Source organism: Esox lucius, chromosome 17, assembly GCF_011004845.1.
Source record: "Esox lucius isolate fEsoLuc1 chromosome 17, fEsoLuc1.pri, whole genome shotgun sequence".
Classification (NCBI taxonomy): Eukaryota; Metazoa; Chordata; class Actinopteri; order Esociformes; family Esocidae; genus Esox; species Esox lucius.
The window spans coordinates 3637315-3653816 of NC_047585.1; the positions used below are offsets into that span (position 1 = coordinate 3637315).

General features: G+C 36.9%; 1 protein-coding gene across 14 annotated transcripts in view; it reads right to left on the bottom strand.

Annotated features, from left to right (window-relative positions):
* Positions 1-16502, bottom strand: part of ptprt (protein tyrosine phosphatase receptor type T) — a 287950-nt gene that overhangs the window by 86508 nt on the left and 184940 nt on the right. For 6 of the 14 annotated variants that reach the window (XM_034287365.1, XM_020055888.2, XM_020055887.2 and 3 more), the window contains exons 14-16: positions 15189-15245; positions 7356-7491; positions 4766-4798 (exon numbers count right to left, since the gene is read on the bottom strand). In XM_034287365.1, the coding sequence (XP_034143256.1) occupies positions 4766-4798; positions 7356-7491; positions 15189-15245 (226 nt within the window). The remainder of the gene's footprint in view (positions 1-4765; positions 4799-7355; positions 7492-15188; positions 15246-16502) is intronic. The other 8 variants (XM_020055896.2, XM_020055895.2, XM_020055897.2 and 5 more) reach the window with 4 other exon arrangements.

The window sequence follows — 16502 nt, forward strand, 5'->3', positions numbered from 1 at the left end:
ACTTTTCATTGTGTTGGCGACAGTTGTCTGATGGTCAGTCTAGATCATTGTGGCCATTATTTGCTGTGATTTCTCCACCATTCAAACAATATTTTGCTGTGGTCTTATTTCAGGTTCTCTCTTATGGTCACATACAGGGAGGTTGTTATCAAGAAGTTTAAGCGGCATGGGCCTTAAACTTCTTGATAACATTATGCACAGTGGACATAATAATTTAGGTCTCTGGAGATGGACGTGCATCCTTGAGATTAAATCAAATTATTTCTAACTACTTATAGAAAGGTGGCAATTATATTGTCCAGGGCGTTTCTTGTGAAATAAGCCACACCATTGCTGTATGAACACATAAATACATTCAAACACGTACACACGTACATGTACACACACGTACACACACTCACACACAAAAATACATACTTATAGAAAAAACAACCACTAAGCATCCATATTAAGTAATATTTTATATGTATTGCACATGCCCAAGAAAACCCATTAATGTACAATACCGTTCAAAACTTTGGGGTCACTGAGAAATGTCCTTGTTTTTAAAAGAACTCCACATTTCTGTCCATAAAAATAACATCAAATGTATTAGAATTACAGCATAGACATTCTTAATGTTGTAAATTACTACTGTAGCTGGAAACAGCAGATTTTTTGTGGAATATCAACATTGGCCTACAGAGGCTCATTATCAGCAACCATCACTCCTGTGTTCCAATGGCATTTTATGTTTGCTTATCCAAGTTCATAATTTTAAAAGGAAAACTGATCGTTAATAAAGCAATAAGACTTTACACTAGTTGAGTATCTGGAGCATCAACAATCGTGGGTTCAATTACACTCTTAAAATGGAAACAGTCTATTCTTGTCCTGAGAAATGAAGGCTATTCCATGTGAGAAGATCTAGTACAAGAAAGAGGAGTGGGAAAGAAGTGCACAACTGAGCAAGAGGACAAATACATATGAGTGTCAAGTTTGAGAAACCGATGCCTCACAGGTTCTCAACTGGCAACTTCATTAAGTAGTACCCACGAAAGACAGTGAAAAAGTCAACTCTGGGATGCTGGCCTTTTAGGCAGAGTTGCAAAGAGAAAGCCATATTTCATACTGGCTAATAAAAAGAAACGATTAAAATGGGCAAAAGAACACAGACCCTGGACAAAGGAAGATTGTAAAAAAGTATTATGGAAAGACAAATTTGAGGTGTTTTGATCACAAAGAAGAACATTCATTAAATGCAGAGGAGTGCACGACATCTATCAAGCATGGTGGAGGCAATGTGATGGTCTGGGGGTGCTTTGGAGGTGGTAAAGTGGAAGATTTGTACAGGGTGAAAAGGGATCTTGAAAAAGGAAGGCTATCAATCCACAATCCCTGTGGACGGTGTTTGATTGGTGCCAGTTTCCTCCTACAATTGGACAATGACCCAAAGCACACCTCCAAACTATGCAAGAACTATTTAGGAAAGAAACAGTCAGCTGGTATTCTGTTTTAATTGAAGGGCCAGCACATTCAGCAGATGTCAACCTTGCTGAGCTGTTGAGGGAGCAGCTTGACCATTGAGTACATAAGAAGTGCCCATCAAGCCAATCCAACTTGTGGGAGGGGCTTCATGAAGCATGGGGTGAAATCTCAGATTACCTCAACAAATTGACAAATAGAATGCCAAAGGATAGCAATACTGTAATCATCAGATGATTCTTAGATTAAAGCAATAAAAAATAATTTTCTAACCATGTCACTATCTATATTTCCTATTCATTATGATATATTTCCTATTCAAACTAATTTCATGTATGTGACCCCAAACTTCTGAATGGAAGTGTAAATAAAAGTCACATAATGATATGTTAATGTAAATTAAAAGGCACAGACACATTTACTGAGGTATATATTAATGTAAATTAAAGGCACAGGCACATTCAAAGGATACATTGAAGTAACTTAAAGGTACAGACATATTCACAGTGAGGAAAATGCTATAATAAAAAAAAGTTAAAGAATTCTCATCCCTGACACTGAACACAGAATAAACCTACCCAAACACTAAATTATTATATTACATTCAAGAGGAGGTATCGTATACAATGTGGCCAACATACCACCGCTAAGAAATAAGGACAGAGGAGGTGAGGCACTGTATAATAAACAATAGTTAAAGACTGATCCTAGGCATTAGGCAGCTCTGAGTGCCTGGACACAGCTGAGATATATTGTCCAAATACTACAATTCTGAGATGCCTTACTCTTGCTTTTATCAACTGGTTACCAAATAAAGCAGTAAGGCCATAAAACAATGACCAATGGATGGCTACCATTTTTGAAAAATGTGAAGAGGCGGGACATCAGTTAATAGTAAATTTGAAGAAGCGAGGCATTACTTAACAGTAAATAAAAAGAGGCAGGACAATAGTTAAAAGTAAATTACATTTGTATGGGCTAAGCAGGTAATTTTGTGTCAATGTTTGTTAAAATCTTGGTGGTTTTAGCCATGAGAGCTAATTGTCTAAATTATGTGGTATATCACACCATGTACCACAGGTATGAAAAAACATGTATTTTTACTGTTACTAATTGCTGCCTGTGATTGGTTCATAAAAGCTATACGGCTCCACTGGGGTTTATAATATATGGCCAATATGTAGCAGCTAGGTGCTGCATCCAGGTGATGTATAGTGCCTAACACAGCTCTTTGCTGTGGTATATTGAACATATACCATACACTCCCATCCTTTATTGCTCAAATATACCACAGATTTCAGCCAATCAGACAAACTTTTAATTACATTTAATGCTGATTTCATTTGTTGACTGCAATGACAACTATATCTTGCTCCTGCTACTCTCACTACGGGGGTAATACATCGATAGTGTAACATCAGGGATTTCAGTGGTCTCAGTTTTCAGTGTCTACCATCGCCCAATTCCCCAACAGACCACCTTCCATCTGTGCACACACATTCCAGCTCTCATATCGAAGCGTGGCAATTCCAGCGCAATGGTCAGATACACACACACGTACAGAGAAGATAAGGTTATTGAGGTGGCTTGCATTGACCCTCTGGAGGACCACAGCTGCTAGGCCTGAAGGAGGACAGTATGTGTGTTACACTTATTTATTTGTGTGTATGTGTGTGGGTCCATGTGTCCACAGTGACAACCATTAGCTGACACCACAGCCATGTGCGAACCATCATCTGCTTGGCCTGAAGGAGGAAAGTGTGTGTGTGTCTCTAGGCAAGTGTTTGTCCATGCCCCCATACTGACAACCATTAGCTGACATGACAGCCATGTGTGGCTCGTCATCAGATGTTTACCACTCTGCCTGTCCATTATTTATAAGGTGTTCCGCATGTCATGAATCAGGAGTGGGGCTCAACCTTGTTGTAGTGTCATCGGACAAGAGAAAGGTTTGCCACTGCTTCAAGAAAACTGCATGAATGGATAATGACTGACTAATGGGCTGGGACTGGCTGCAACTGAATGGAAACTTAACTCACTCAGCCCATGACTAGACGGTCTTGCTAGGAGTTCATCTGTAATGTTAAAGGCCTACTTCAGTGCACAGGCACCAATAAATTACTAATTGTCATTGGTTAACCGGTCTTAAGATCTTCATGTTCTGAAAGGGACATTGCCCGGCCTGAAGTGGTGTTAAAAGTAAAGACTTATGATTTGAATGAAAGAGTATTGGAAAAGAGAAGGAATCTGCTGAGGGAGCAAGGCTGTCATTTTGGGGGAAATTAGTTGGTGTGGGTGCGGATATTTTAAGACTTTTTTTCTGTTTTGAGATATATTACATTGAGATATATCAGTGTTTTCACACTTCTCTGATTTGGCAGCCTGTGCAAATACATTGCAATCTCCAAAAGTTAAGTGTCTCATTTGTTTCTTGTTATGATTCAATAGATATAGACCATTGACTCAAAGTAAGTTAGAGGATGAACAAGTTTGACCCACAAATACACACACACGCTTAAACCTATTGGTAGATTAATAAACAAAAGTGTATGTGTGTGTGTTTGTTTCTGCATGCGAGAGTTCATAGCTTACAAAAATGAACACAACCCACTCCCTGAGCCAACTGTGCTGTGTTGGTGAACACTCAATGAAAATGAATTAGTGCACTGCTCCAAAGAGGTTGTGCCATTTTAATGGAACATATATAATCATTTGACATGGAACGTGGAGCAGAGTTTTAAGTCCTCCTCATGTTGGTTAAGTGCATGTAAACAGTACAAAGGGTAGCTTCAAGAACAATTTATTGTTTTGCCAAGGGGATTCATTTAAATCGAACACCAAATTCTGAATAAAAACCTTAATGAATGGTATACTTACAATGCACGGAATACAATCCCTTTAACAAGTAAGGCCATTTCATATGTTAATTCTGTGGACTAAGTTCATACTACGGTTGGCCAATTTGATAGTTTTATGGAATATATCATTGCAGATAATTTTATCTAATACTCATTTGACAATGCATAAGAGGCAACATAAAAAATGAATAAGATTGACATTAAGTACAAGCAATTTGTACAATCACAGATGCAGAGAAAAGCTAGGAATCCCAAATGGTGCAATCAACAGTGACGATCAGAGTAAAAAAAAAGAATTGCCTTGTGAATTTTCGTGCATGTGCCGAACATGAACGACTTATCTGATCACAGATGGGTCAAAAAATAACAAGAATAAGAAATAAAGAAATAATAATGGAGAGGCACGATCTCAAGATGCGTAGCTAAAAATAAACATACAATACCCCACGCTCAGAGTTCTCCATGTGTGTATCTCTCTAGTGGGCGCAGGCCAAAAAGGAAGAAGGTAAGAAACAAGGGTGTGAGACTAGTATTAGAAAAAACTGTGGTGGATGTCAACAACTTGCATAGATTCTATTATGACATTTTGTTATTCAAACATATAATGTATAGCTAGACATGAGTGTAGCTACTATGGCAAAAGGTTAAATGGTCGATTAGCTGAAAATGTATTTTGGATGATTAGAATGATTGCGTTGACCCTGAAGCTTTCACTGGATGAATCAGCAGAAGAATGAATGTTAGCCCCTTACATTATGGTGATATATGGGTATATACAAAATAATGAATTGCCAGTGGTTTTCATTGGCCCAGCTGTTGTGACGCTAGGTGGACAGTCATGAGCGGGTGCCATTAGTGAAAAAAAGGACTTGAAAATTTGAATTGAAACATCACTCTTTACCTTATATTTGAAGTCTATACCCTATGCTTTCGGTGAGACATTAACAGACTGTGTTAGTTCAATTCAATTGACAAGAGTAACAAATATTGAATGTGAGTACCACGTAACACATTTGTTTTGTTGCGTTTAGACTGGAAATATCCACTGGTGAAGTGAAAGGTCAAATGAAGTGCTTTCTCTCCACTCCAATTGTTCCAGTCTTCAGTGCAAATACATGTAGACGGTGGTTTCTGTGTGTATTCATGGCATCTAAACTGCCAGGTTTAATGCTGATTTCAGTTGGAGTAAAACCAGTCCTTCCCCACACACGCATCACATACACCGAACCACACACATAATGGGTCAACATTTGCACCTGTCCAAGTGGAGATAAGGACTGGGCTTTGCTGCTGCTGTTCTGGCTCTCAATCACTGATTGCACACGAAGGGTGTCTGTATACGAGAATATACTATCAGACCACTGCAATGTGCGGGTGTGATGATGTAAGTTGTGATTCATTACGACAATAAACCTTTGCTTTGTACTCCTAAATGTCTGATGTTTTTCAAGACGGAGAAAAAGGATCATGAGCAAAAAAAAAAAAAAGAAATGAATAAACCCACAATCCTTCACAATTTCCAGCAAAACGGTTGAAAAAAAGCACAGTAGATTTGTACGACTCCCATTATGTTCGTAAAACTTATTTCGGATAAAATTTTTAATAGACAATGACTCCTTACTACATGGTTAGACCTCTTTCTGGCAAAAATACAAAATGTAAGTGTTTTGGGAGCTTTACCATTAATTATTAAACAATTTTCATCTTGGACACTCTGAAAAGCACATTTGACAGGGCTGTAAGAGCCCTGAGGGCTTAAGCTATCGGGCAAGAAAACATCAAATGACCATTAAGTCTTGCAAGGCATTCGATTCCTTCGCATGTTATTAGTACAAAAAACTAAATCCATTTGGAAAGGTCTAAACCATGTGTAACACTACATTAAATGGACAGTATGTACTCTCTTCCAACAGTTTTGTTTCACAAATAATTGATAGTGGCTGAAAGCCATGTAAAATGTTACAATTTATAAAACATTGCCCCAAAACTATCCAAGTTAACGTAATGAAATATAGATGACCCAACAAAGCTACGCGTCATAGGATATTGTAGACTAAGCACAATCCTCAGTCCAAATTTTTCATGGATAGCTTGGTCGTTTAGTCACTTCAATTAGAGTATTTGTTTCCAGTCATGAGTATGGCATAGTTAGTGTGTAATAGTTGACCCATTAACCCATATATTCATATACTGTATAAGCTGAGTCAATGATTTCTTAAGGATTTGTGTATTCACAGTTTTTTGAAACTTAATGTTGGTTTAATGAAACCATCAAACCACAGCATCTTGCAGGAATTTGAAATGTTTTAAAGATTCTAACAAGACACTAACTTTATTAGCCTAAAACTGTATGTAAAAAAATAAGCGCTAAAGAGCTAAACAATGTAACTTCAAAAGATCCATCTATGTTTGCACCTTTGCAGAATGGTAGTAACTGAAATATTCTAAGTTGAATAAAAAAAAATATATAAAACATGTTTATTCATGTTGAAAAACAAGCAAAAAATATGTACTATTTATTAATATAATGAAAATAATATCAATTGTTTGATAATGTTTTTTAATTCATTGTGTCATGATTTTTTGGAAGACATAGTTAATTGTGACTTGCAAGTAATTGTGTTTCAGCAACATAACCTACTCCTACAATGAGAAGTCATTGGTTAGGAACGGCAGTTGTCAGACTTTTTCACGTTTTGAGATAAGGTGTATCTGTATTTTGTATTACTCTCTGTATATGTGCTGTGGTAAGGTGAAAAATGTAGGAAAAGGTGGTTTCTTGCATATCAAAATGGCATGGGCAGTATGTGATTGGGGTAGTTTAGGAAAGCAGGAAACAGAGGAAGGAGACAGATGTGATGGAAGAAAGCCAAGGTGCATATTAACAAAATCCTATTGTAACCCCCCCCCCAAAACATTCCAAACCTTGATATTGGATCACACTATAGAGTGAGGCAACTGGAAATATATATGCTTTTAGGCCTATACCTGCAGCATCGGTGGAGCACAAGGAGTTTTTCTACCACTCTATACCTGCGTTTGAAGGTGAGAACCACTCCCAGTAGGATGATGACAAACATAAGGATGCCAGCGATGACGCCGGCCATCTTGACAGTGCTGTCCACCTGTTTCTCAGGCTCCACGGCGTCCGAGTCCTGGGTGGACGAGCCTACAGACAGACAGAGACACATCACAGAGAGGAGGGGGGAGTTTACCCTGGGGCAACCGTCCTCCACATGCACACACTCATACACACACACACAAAATCAAATACTCAGGTACACACTCATATGTGCAAACATGTTCACACTAAAAAGTATGCGAGTACAGGCACACCCACTCATTCATTTATTCAGATACATACACATACAGTCATACAGACATAGTTATACAGAGAGACATACTGACATCGTCTTACAGTCATACAGAAAAAAACATCCAGAGCAAAGAGAAAAACATTTTGCATATTTATAAGATCACAAATTCATGCAAAGGGAGACATTCATTTTGGTGAAAAGTGAAAAGATGATTAGATATAGTGTTACTGTTAAGGATATTGGGAGAAATGTTGGCTATATCCTGATTGACAAACTTCAAATAATAACAAGACAAAGTTAAATAAAGATTTTGAAAGCTTGTGTTAGGGTGCTTCTCCCACAAGACAGATGAATGGTGCAAATTGACATGCCATTAAACATCCCTGAACAAACAAGTAAGAGTAATGTGGGTTACTCTTGTGTCAAAGCATTTGGGGTTAAATTAATAAGTGATTATTTTTCAACAAGCTTTTCATCTGACACAGCAATTGAACCACATTCAAACACAGAGGGGTCACTAATGCACTAATGTAGAACGAACAATGATTTGAGCAAGACATGCAGTGAAATGTTAGAATGGGTTTTTTGATTGAAGTAGCCTGGGTGTACAATAAACAACATTGAGCAAGGCAATGGATAGGTTGAGCGAGCTAACCGTACTGCTAGCTAACCACAGCTTCTTCCATAGATTCCATAAACACTCTTGTTAACTGAAAACACAAAGACTAAAGGACTTACACCCCAGGGTTGCTGTTTTGAGACATTAGCAGTAATCAAACAGGCTGTAGCAAATGTTCAACTTACAGAGGCTAACTCAACTCAAGGCACTGAGGCGCTAAACATTACCGTACCTTCTTTTACAAACCAAACACCATGGAGGAATGCCTGTAGACCTAATTAGTATTCTTAGTATTCTCATATTGACTATGTTAAGGTCAATGCAAGTAATGAAGTTCAGTTTTGAAGTGTACTCATAAATAAAGTAATATAGAAAATAATATAGATGTTTTTAATCTTAGCAACAAAGACAAAAACATCTTATGTCACACCACAAAAAGTTAACCTTTTAAATCCACTGAAAGAAGTCCTGCTGAAACATTTCAGGTCTCTGGTCCCTGTCTCACTGTAATGCAATGCTTTTGATATACACAAGAAAAAAAATTAATGAGCAAACTTGATAAACAATTAAAGCATGTTAAAATGTTTGGGTGTATTATTTCTAACCTTTTGTGTTTTGAACCACTGATTAAGAATATAACCTTGGCATGTCTTGGACATCCGTTTACTGAACTATGGTTTGGAAAAAAAAATTTTTTACATACAACATTTGAAAAGTGTAAGGTCTATCTGTCCTACTTTATTACTACATAGAGGTTTACTGAACATCATCTTGTACTACTGTAAGATTCATGTCTTATGGTATTTAAAATCAATACATAGGTCTGCGGCAACACACACATAATCATCTTACTCAAATGTATTATAATAACTTTAAATATAAATGAAATACTCTACTAATTTCCAATAGGCCAAATGCAATATTCAGTTAGCGTCCCGTGTAGCTCAGATGGTAAAACCTCAGATTTGCAATGCCAGGTTTGAGCATTTGATTCCCATGCGGGCCCAGTATGAAAATGTATTCAATGACTAATGTAATTTCTGTGGATAACATCTCTAAATTATTTAAATGTAAACATACTAGTTGAAGGCAACTAGTATGTTTGTTGTGTAGCTGTTGAGCTTATTGCAAAATCATTCATGTCCTTCCTCAGGTGACTGTAAGAATGGCCTGTGTCTCCGCTGTCACATTTCTATACAACCTGATTCGTTGTCAGCCTTCCAGGAGCTGATTAGGTTCAAAAGTTCATCATATAACAATCGCCGGCCCATCTGGCTGTTACCGACCATTTTCTGAAATAATACCACCAGAGCTGGCCCACAATCAGACTTACTTAACAGAGCCCTGACCAGCCATTCGGTTTTCTTATCTCCATTTTCAGACGACTATTAGGGGAGGCCAAGGCTAGGAAATATGATTCATATGATATTTGACAGTGAGTCTGCTGACTGACAATGGGCAGACTGTTACTCACAGACCTGCAATACAGTATTTATGTTACTAGTACATATTGTAGTATAGCACTAAACTGTACTATAGTACTATGCTAATTCCAATACTAGGACCATTACCATTATAACACCCAAGTGAAAGATATAATACCAAATAGTCAGATTATTTTTTTTTTTAATAAAAAAACAGAATCACTAAGTTGGAAAAATAATCACCCCCCTCTTTAACATGACTTGTAAACCCAACCAGGTGTAGTTAATCAGCTCCTCAATAGCACACAAAGCCAAATGACTTTCAACTGTGATCAGCTGTGGTCATTTTGATTAGCTCAGCATGAAACAAGTTTTTCATGAAGCATTTCAGTCCTTGGTAGTGCAACTGAAGAATACAATCAACTATGGGAGGCAAGGCATTGTCAAAAGTTCTCCGGGATAAAGTTGTGGACAGGCACAAGTCAGGAGATGGACACAACAAAAATGCAAAAGCTTTATCAGTGCCTAGAAGCACAGTGAATTATATTATTAAGAAGTGGAAGGTATTTGGAACAACACAGACCCTCCCTGGGTCAGGACGTCGCTCCAAACTGGATGAAAGAGCCAAGAGGAAACTGGTCAGAGAGGCTACCCAGAGGCCTACAGCAACTCTGAAGCAGTTGCAGGAATTCATGACAAAGAGTGGTCATTGTGTGCATGTGACAACAATATCACAAATTCTCCACAAATGTGGCTTGTATGGGAGGGTTGCAAGGAAAAGGCCACCTTGAAGATTCTGAGGCCACGTGGAAAAAGGTGTAATGGTCAGATGATTTACCTTCCAACATGACAATGACCCAAAGCACACAGAAAAACTGACCACACAGTGGTTGAAGGAGAAAAAGGTGAATGTCCTTGCATGGCCTAGTCAGAGCCCGGATAGCATTCCACAAACGGTCACCATCAAATTTAACTGAACTTGAGCAGTTCTGCAAAGAAGAATGGTCAAATATTGCAACGTCTAGATGTGCAAAGTTAGTAGAGACATATCCCAACAGACTAAAGGCTGTAACTAAAGCAAAAGGTGGTTCAACAAAATACTGACACAAGGGGGTGATTGTATTTTTATTTTATTTTTTTATTCTGACATGTTGGTGTTATATCTTTCACTTGGATGTTATAAGTTGCACTGAGTAAATACAGCTGAATGAAACAAAAACTGTGTCTGGCTTCATTTCAGGCTGCAAAGCAACAAAATGTGATTATTTTAAAGGGGGCTGATTCTTTTCTATACCAACTGTAGTTCAGGGAACATGATCGCAATCTACACAATCTCGCTTTAAATATCATCCTTCAGGGTTATTTTTATGGGGATATTTGTCGTTTTAAGAAATGTCACAAATCTGTCTTTTTAATTCCTGCTTCAACAATAAAGATCAAAACGTCTGGTGCGGGGTTCCCACACGACTTGAGTCATTTGGTACCTAATCCGAACCCTTGATCCATCATCATAAAAATCATAATCTTCCTCTTATTAAATTCTCACTCTGCATTCCTCAATGGCCTCAAACATGGTTGTTTGCCTAAAAAGAAATATGTAAAGCCTTTCACTTTGGGCTGGGGTAAAAATTAAGTATGGAAAATGGAATTATGTCTAAAACCCATGATATTAAAACGTAATCTTATCCATATAGTGATGGATTGATTCCACAGCCTGCCACATTAATTGCTCACATTCTGAGAGATCCCCTGTAATTCATCTAAAGGCAAAGTTCACGTCAAACTTTATTAACCATGTGTCTGTGGGCAGAGTACACTGGTGACAACAGTGGGGGATTTGGCAGAAGTAGTGCTACTATTGTCTGGCAGCAGATGGGGCAGCCCTATGAGATTAGCACAGCAATGCTGAGTATCTCTAACAGGATTACAATCTGTGCACCGCAGTGCTGGGTCAGACGGACAAAGATTAATGTGACTTATCGGTGCAGTAAACAATTCACAGAGCTAATGGTACCAAGATTAAGGGTTAAAACAATACTAGTGTTCCATTGGGTCAGCAGGACACATTCATTTAAAGCTTTCAAGGCCATTATCTGCATTCTCTTCTCAGTTTTGATAAAAAGCACATGCCCTTAATCTGCTGTATTTACAATATACACCGCAATTCATTATACATGGTCTATCCTACACTGAGAGCTTGTACTCCATCAGAGCATGTTGGCGTGACTACATGTTTCTTTGCATATTAAAGACAACAGGATAGTTTGGGACGCTACAACGATCGGGACCAAATTGTACCCAAAAACCAAGATGCTTGATATCACTAGGTGTTGGACCATTGTGCGCTACACAATCTAGTAGGGACTACAACTCTACATAAAGGTTTGCAGTAATCATTAAAATAGTCTGTTCATTATTCATGATGTCTTTACAGTCACCACATTCCCTTACCCTTGCTCTTCATCTCTCTAGATACCAGAAGTGATTTCCAGAAAATAATAAATTAATCCATAATCCATCATTACAATGTCATAATATAATTTGGTATTATGAGTCGCCTGATTCCATTGTGTTTGCGCTAGTCACACAATTTTTCTTTTACTGTGTTATGCAGAATCTTGCAAACCATTACAGTAAATGCATCACATTATGGTAAATATGTGGTATTTTTGCAGATGTTGGTGTACGAGACAAATGTCACTAAGAAAACTGTAAACATCAAACCGTTTGTATACATAAATTCATCAGTTGAACAGTTTATACCACAAATGTGTGGCATTCATCAATCAAGGGATAGCCAGGGGAGCGCGCTGGTCATCGTCATTTACCACTCAGACAGACTTAGATGTAACCAAATCTGTCTGAGTTTGTCAGTGGCTGTTGTCTTGTCACATTGACAGGCCCCATGACCAAATGGTTGGTGTACCAACTTCTAAGTAGCTCCATTGGAATCAGGAGATTCTCTCAACAACTCTATGTGTTTAGTGTTGCTGTAAGATGCACCAAAAGCCAAATAATCAACTAAAAACAAATCTAGGTGTATTTTGATTCAATGTTAACAGTTGGAGGTAAAAAAAATACATTTTATAGTCAGTAAATTCTCTGGAACAAGGAGGTGGGTTTGTTTTGCTCCCACAGACTGATCTACAATAGTAAAGGTACGCAGAGTATTTTGTGAGAAAATGGACAATTAGGATAAATCATTATTTTCCCAAAGAATGAAATAAAAATAATTACTTTTTCTCCTTCTGGATACAAAATAGGCAAAGCAGTAAATAAATTAACAGAACTTGAGCGTTTTATCCACATTTTATGGAAAACATGGTCAACTTAGAAGAACCTTCTTTTTGAAGAACCTGCTAATATTTTTACAATATTTTTTTCAGGAAAGTCCTACAACTCCATATCAAAATACAAAAAGACAAAACTTAAAGAAATAGAAACCTAAATGGACAGTCTCAGATTTTGTTGCCTTACATTGGATTTCTTTTTTTACAGATCTACTCAATGTAATTCACAAGTTCCTTATTTTTCAAATTATTCATAAATAAGTTTCTAAGTATAAGTTAATATTTTGTAGAATTATTTTTTTACAACTTTGTGACTAATATAACATTTCTCTATCTGAGGAAATTTGCATAGGAACTATTGCTGGTCAACAATATTTGAAAAATAGCTCTGAAATAAAACCAATGTACAAATACAGAGGAAAATGAACCAAGGTCTTAAGAAAACCTAACCTAAGACAATTGGACAATTGCACAAATTGTATTCCCATTGTAATCCCCCAAACATACTGTTCCTTTCCAAGAGGTGTTAGGTTTTCATGAAGGGTCCAGTGTCTGTACTATTTAAAATTGGCTTACAAAATCAAAGATCTGTTTATTTCAATTAATTAAGGTTTGAAAATTGCAATCCATCTGTGACTCCCAACCAGATTTAGTGAGCTTGAAAGATTTGGTCAAGAACGATGGAAGCTATGCTGCCCTAGGAGTTGTGTAAAGTTGTCTAGCTACTGTGCAATATCTTATTACTTGCTCTTTTAGGCCGGGTCTTTATAAGCACTTTGACAACTTGTAAAATAAAATGAGCCTTAAAAAACAAATGTGATTGCATGTGAAGACAAACAGAATCATTAAAATGCATCCTCATTTTCATTAATTTGATACTTTGAAATAGGTTGTCATCTGTAGTGCAAACATTCAAATTAAATGTTAAAAAATTACATTTTAAATAATTTGAGGGCAGTATAATGTGAAGACTGTACAAGGTGTGTACACTTCCCAAGTGGCTTTATATGAATGGGCACCATCACCAAAGAAGAACATTTTATTTCCTCAGATTCAAGAACATATCCTGTATTCTGTGATAAAGGTTGGGAAGGTGAGGGGAGAGGTATTGTACTTAAACCTTTTGAAGTGTGCACATGAACACACACACACACAGCAAGCAACTCATATTTTATCCTGATTGCTTGATACAAGCAGAAAACATTGTATACACAATATGAATTGTAAATGTGTGAAACTGTATGGTACATCTAAATGGTAATTAGTGTTCACAGACAATGGATGGATGCAGAAGGTAAGATCTTGATTTCTTGCGGACTGTGGCATTTGAAAAAAATGGGGAGTGGGAACAATGCAACAACAGTATGTGGGTTTCTGTCTAGCAAAACAGGAGAGTAGCCACCCTTAAACCTGGTATGATGTTTAGGTCAGGTGGTAAACCCATCAGCGACAGACATGGAGGGGGGAGCATAGGCAGGGTGTGCGACAGTTGTATGGAGGATGTTCATGTAAGTAAAATAAGACTCCGTTTTGAAAGGAGGGGAGTAGGATTACATAAAGTCTCTTGTTTTTTTCAGTATTTTGCTCAGAGATATATTACAGCTCCTCTTGACCATATTGTAAAACAGTGATTTTACGGTATCCATTTCTCTGAGTTAAATCATTTCAAAATGTTGCAGTCATTGGCATAATAGCAAATTATTTTCTATCACAGTCTTGCTTAACCAGTTAGATTGAACAACTGTTGAGTACTGTAGGTACTAAGATGATTAAACATAATGTAACTAATGTTGCTTGTTTTCACAAAAATATAAAAAAAAACAATCAAAGAGAGCTCAAATAACCAAATGTTGGCCAGATATCTGTTTTTGACCAAACCTACAGTATAATGAGATTATATACTCAATACAGCTTAAAAGCTTAATAAGTCCATGAGCAAAGCTACAAGACAACTATCAGTCAAACAAATGTCAGGGATTATCAAATGGAAACATGACAATAATAAGAGGGTGGATTGCCATACATATTTGGGACATAAAAATCGCAATGGATTTCATGACAGCCAGCTACACTTTTTGTGGATCAGACATGCAAACAAATGCATTAAGATGAGGAACGAGAAAAATAAAAAATACAAACAGAAGGAGGAAGAACCAACCAAAGTAATGTATATAAAAGAACAGAAGAAAGAAATCTGTCTATGGAGCAATAATCACCTTCACTGGGGATGACAAGTATGTACGGCGTGGTATTTTGTCCCCTACCTATTACCACTAAGAACAAGGTTTTTAGTTCCCGGTCAGCATGCATGAGAGAAAAAAGAAAGAAAAAGAGTCTAAAAAAGACGCCTTCATTGTTTTAAATTGCACATTTAGCACAGTGGTAGGGAAAATATAAGTAATATTGCTATAACATTCTGAAGAAAACTATGGGCAGTATCATTATAAAGATCGTTGAATATATTACTTTCAACAAGCGTCTAATGGCTTCAATTTACAGAAAATGGCAAAGTATTACACGTGTTTCTAAATGCATTTTCAAATCAATAAATCAATTTCAGAAGAATTTAGAGGTTTGATTCTCAGTGCATGTGAATGGGACGTTGGAATGCAAGCATTTGTATTAACTTTGATTCTGACTGGAAATGAAAATAAGTATGAAAAATAAACAAAATATGAAAATGAACAGAAAATAGATGTTTGAACTTCGTGGTAGTTTTGTTCCAATATTTGATCTCAAAACATGTAGAGACTAAATCTCTGCAAAATTGCATTGCTTAATAACAAACAAGAAATTAAATAAACTACATTTTTGCTGTTAACAATTACAATTATTATTGTCCCCCCTCTAATTTAAACTGTAAATGCTGTATATTCTATACATTATTTGACTATAAAACACATTCAATTTGAAATAATCAAGCTGTGTATTTGTACTTGAAGAGATGAAGGGCCACAGAGTCTGAAGCATGTCTTTTCCAAAAGCAGACACTGCAAGCAATCAGTGTGTCTACCTGTCCAATCACGCTAAAGAGCTCCATTCAAAATGGCACAATAACAAGAGAAATGAAAGAAAAAGAATAGAGCCCACTGATGATAAGAAATGTTTGACACAGACAGAAAAATGAGGAAAAATCAATATCTACATAAAGAGTATTTTCTGCACAAATATATGTATGTCTAAAAAAGAGAAGCAGCAACTAAAACAGGAAATGATAAGGAAAGCAAACAGAAGAATGAAATGATATCTTCTCTGTGAGTGAACCATGTCCACTGATATTACTGATAATCAATGTGTTCTTTTATAAAGATGATTCAGAGCAAAATAAATAAATGGAATGGAGAGAAGAAGAAAAAAAGCTGCACGGAATCTTGGACTCTATAGACTGAAAACCATGCAGGTTCCACACTGACAAGATAGTGAGGATTGTGGTCACTTTTATAATGTTACAGTAGGGGCAGTCTACTTCGATGCAGGTGTGCTTTTCTCAATAAAATCTGCATGTTCACTTGATTAACAGGTGCAGTAAC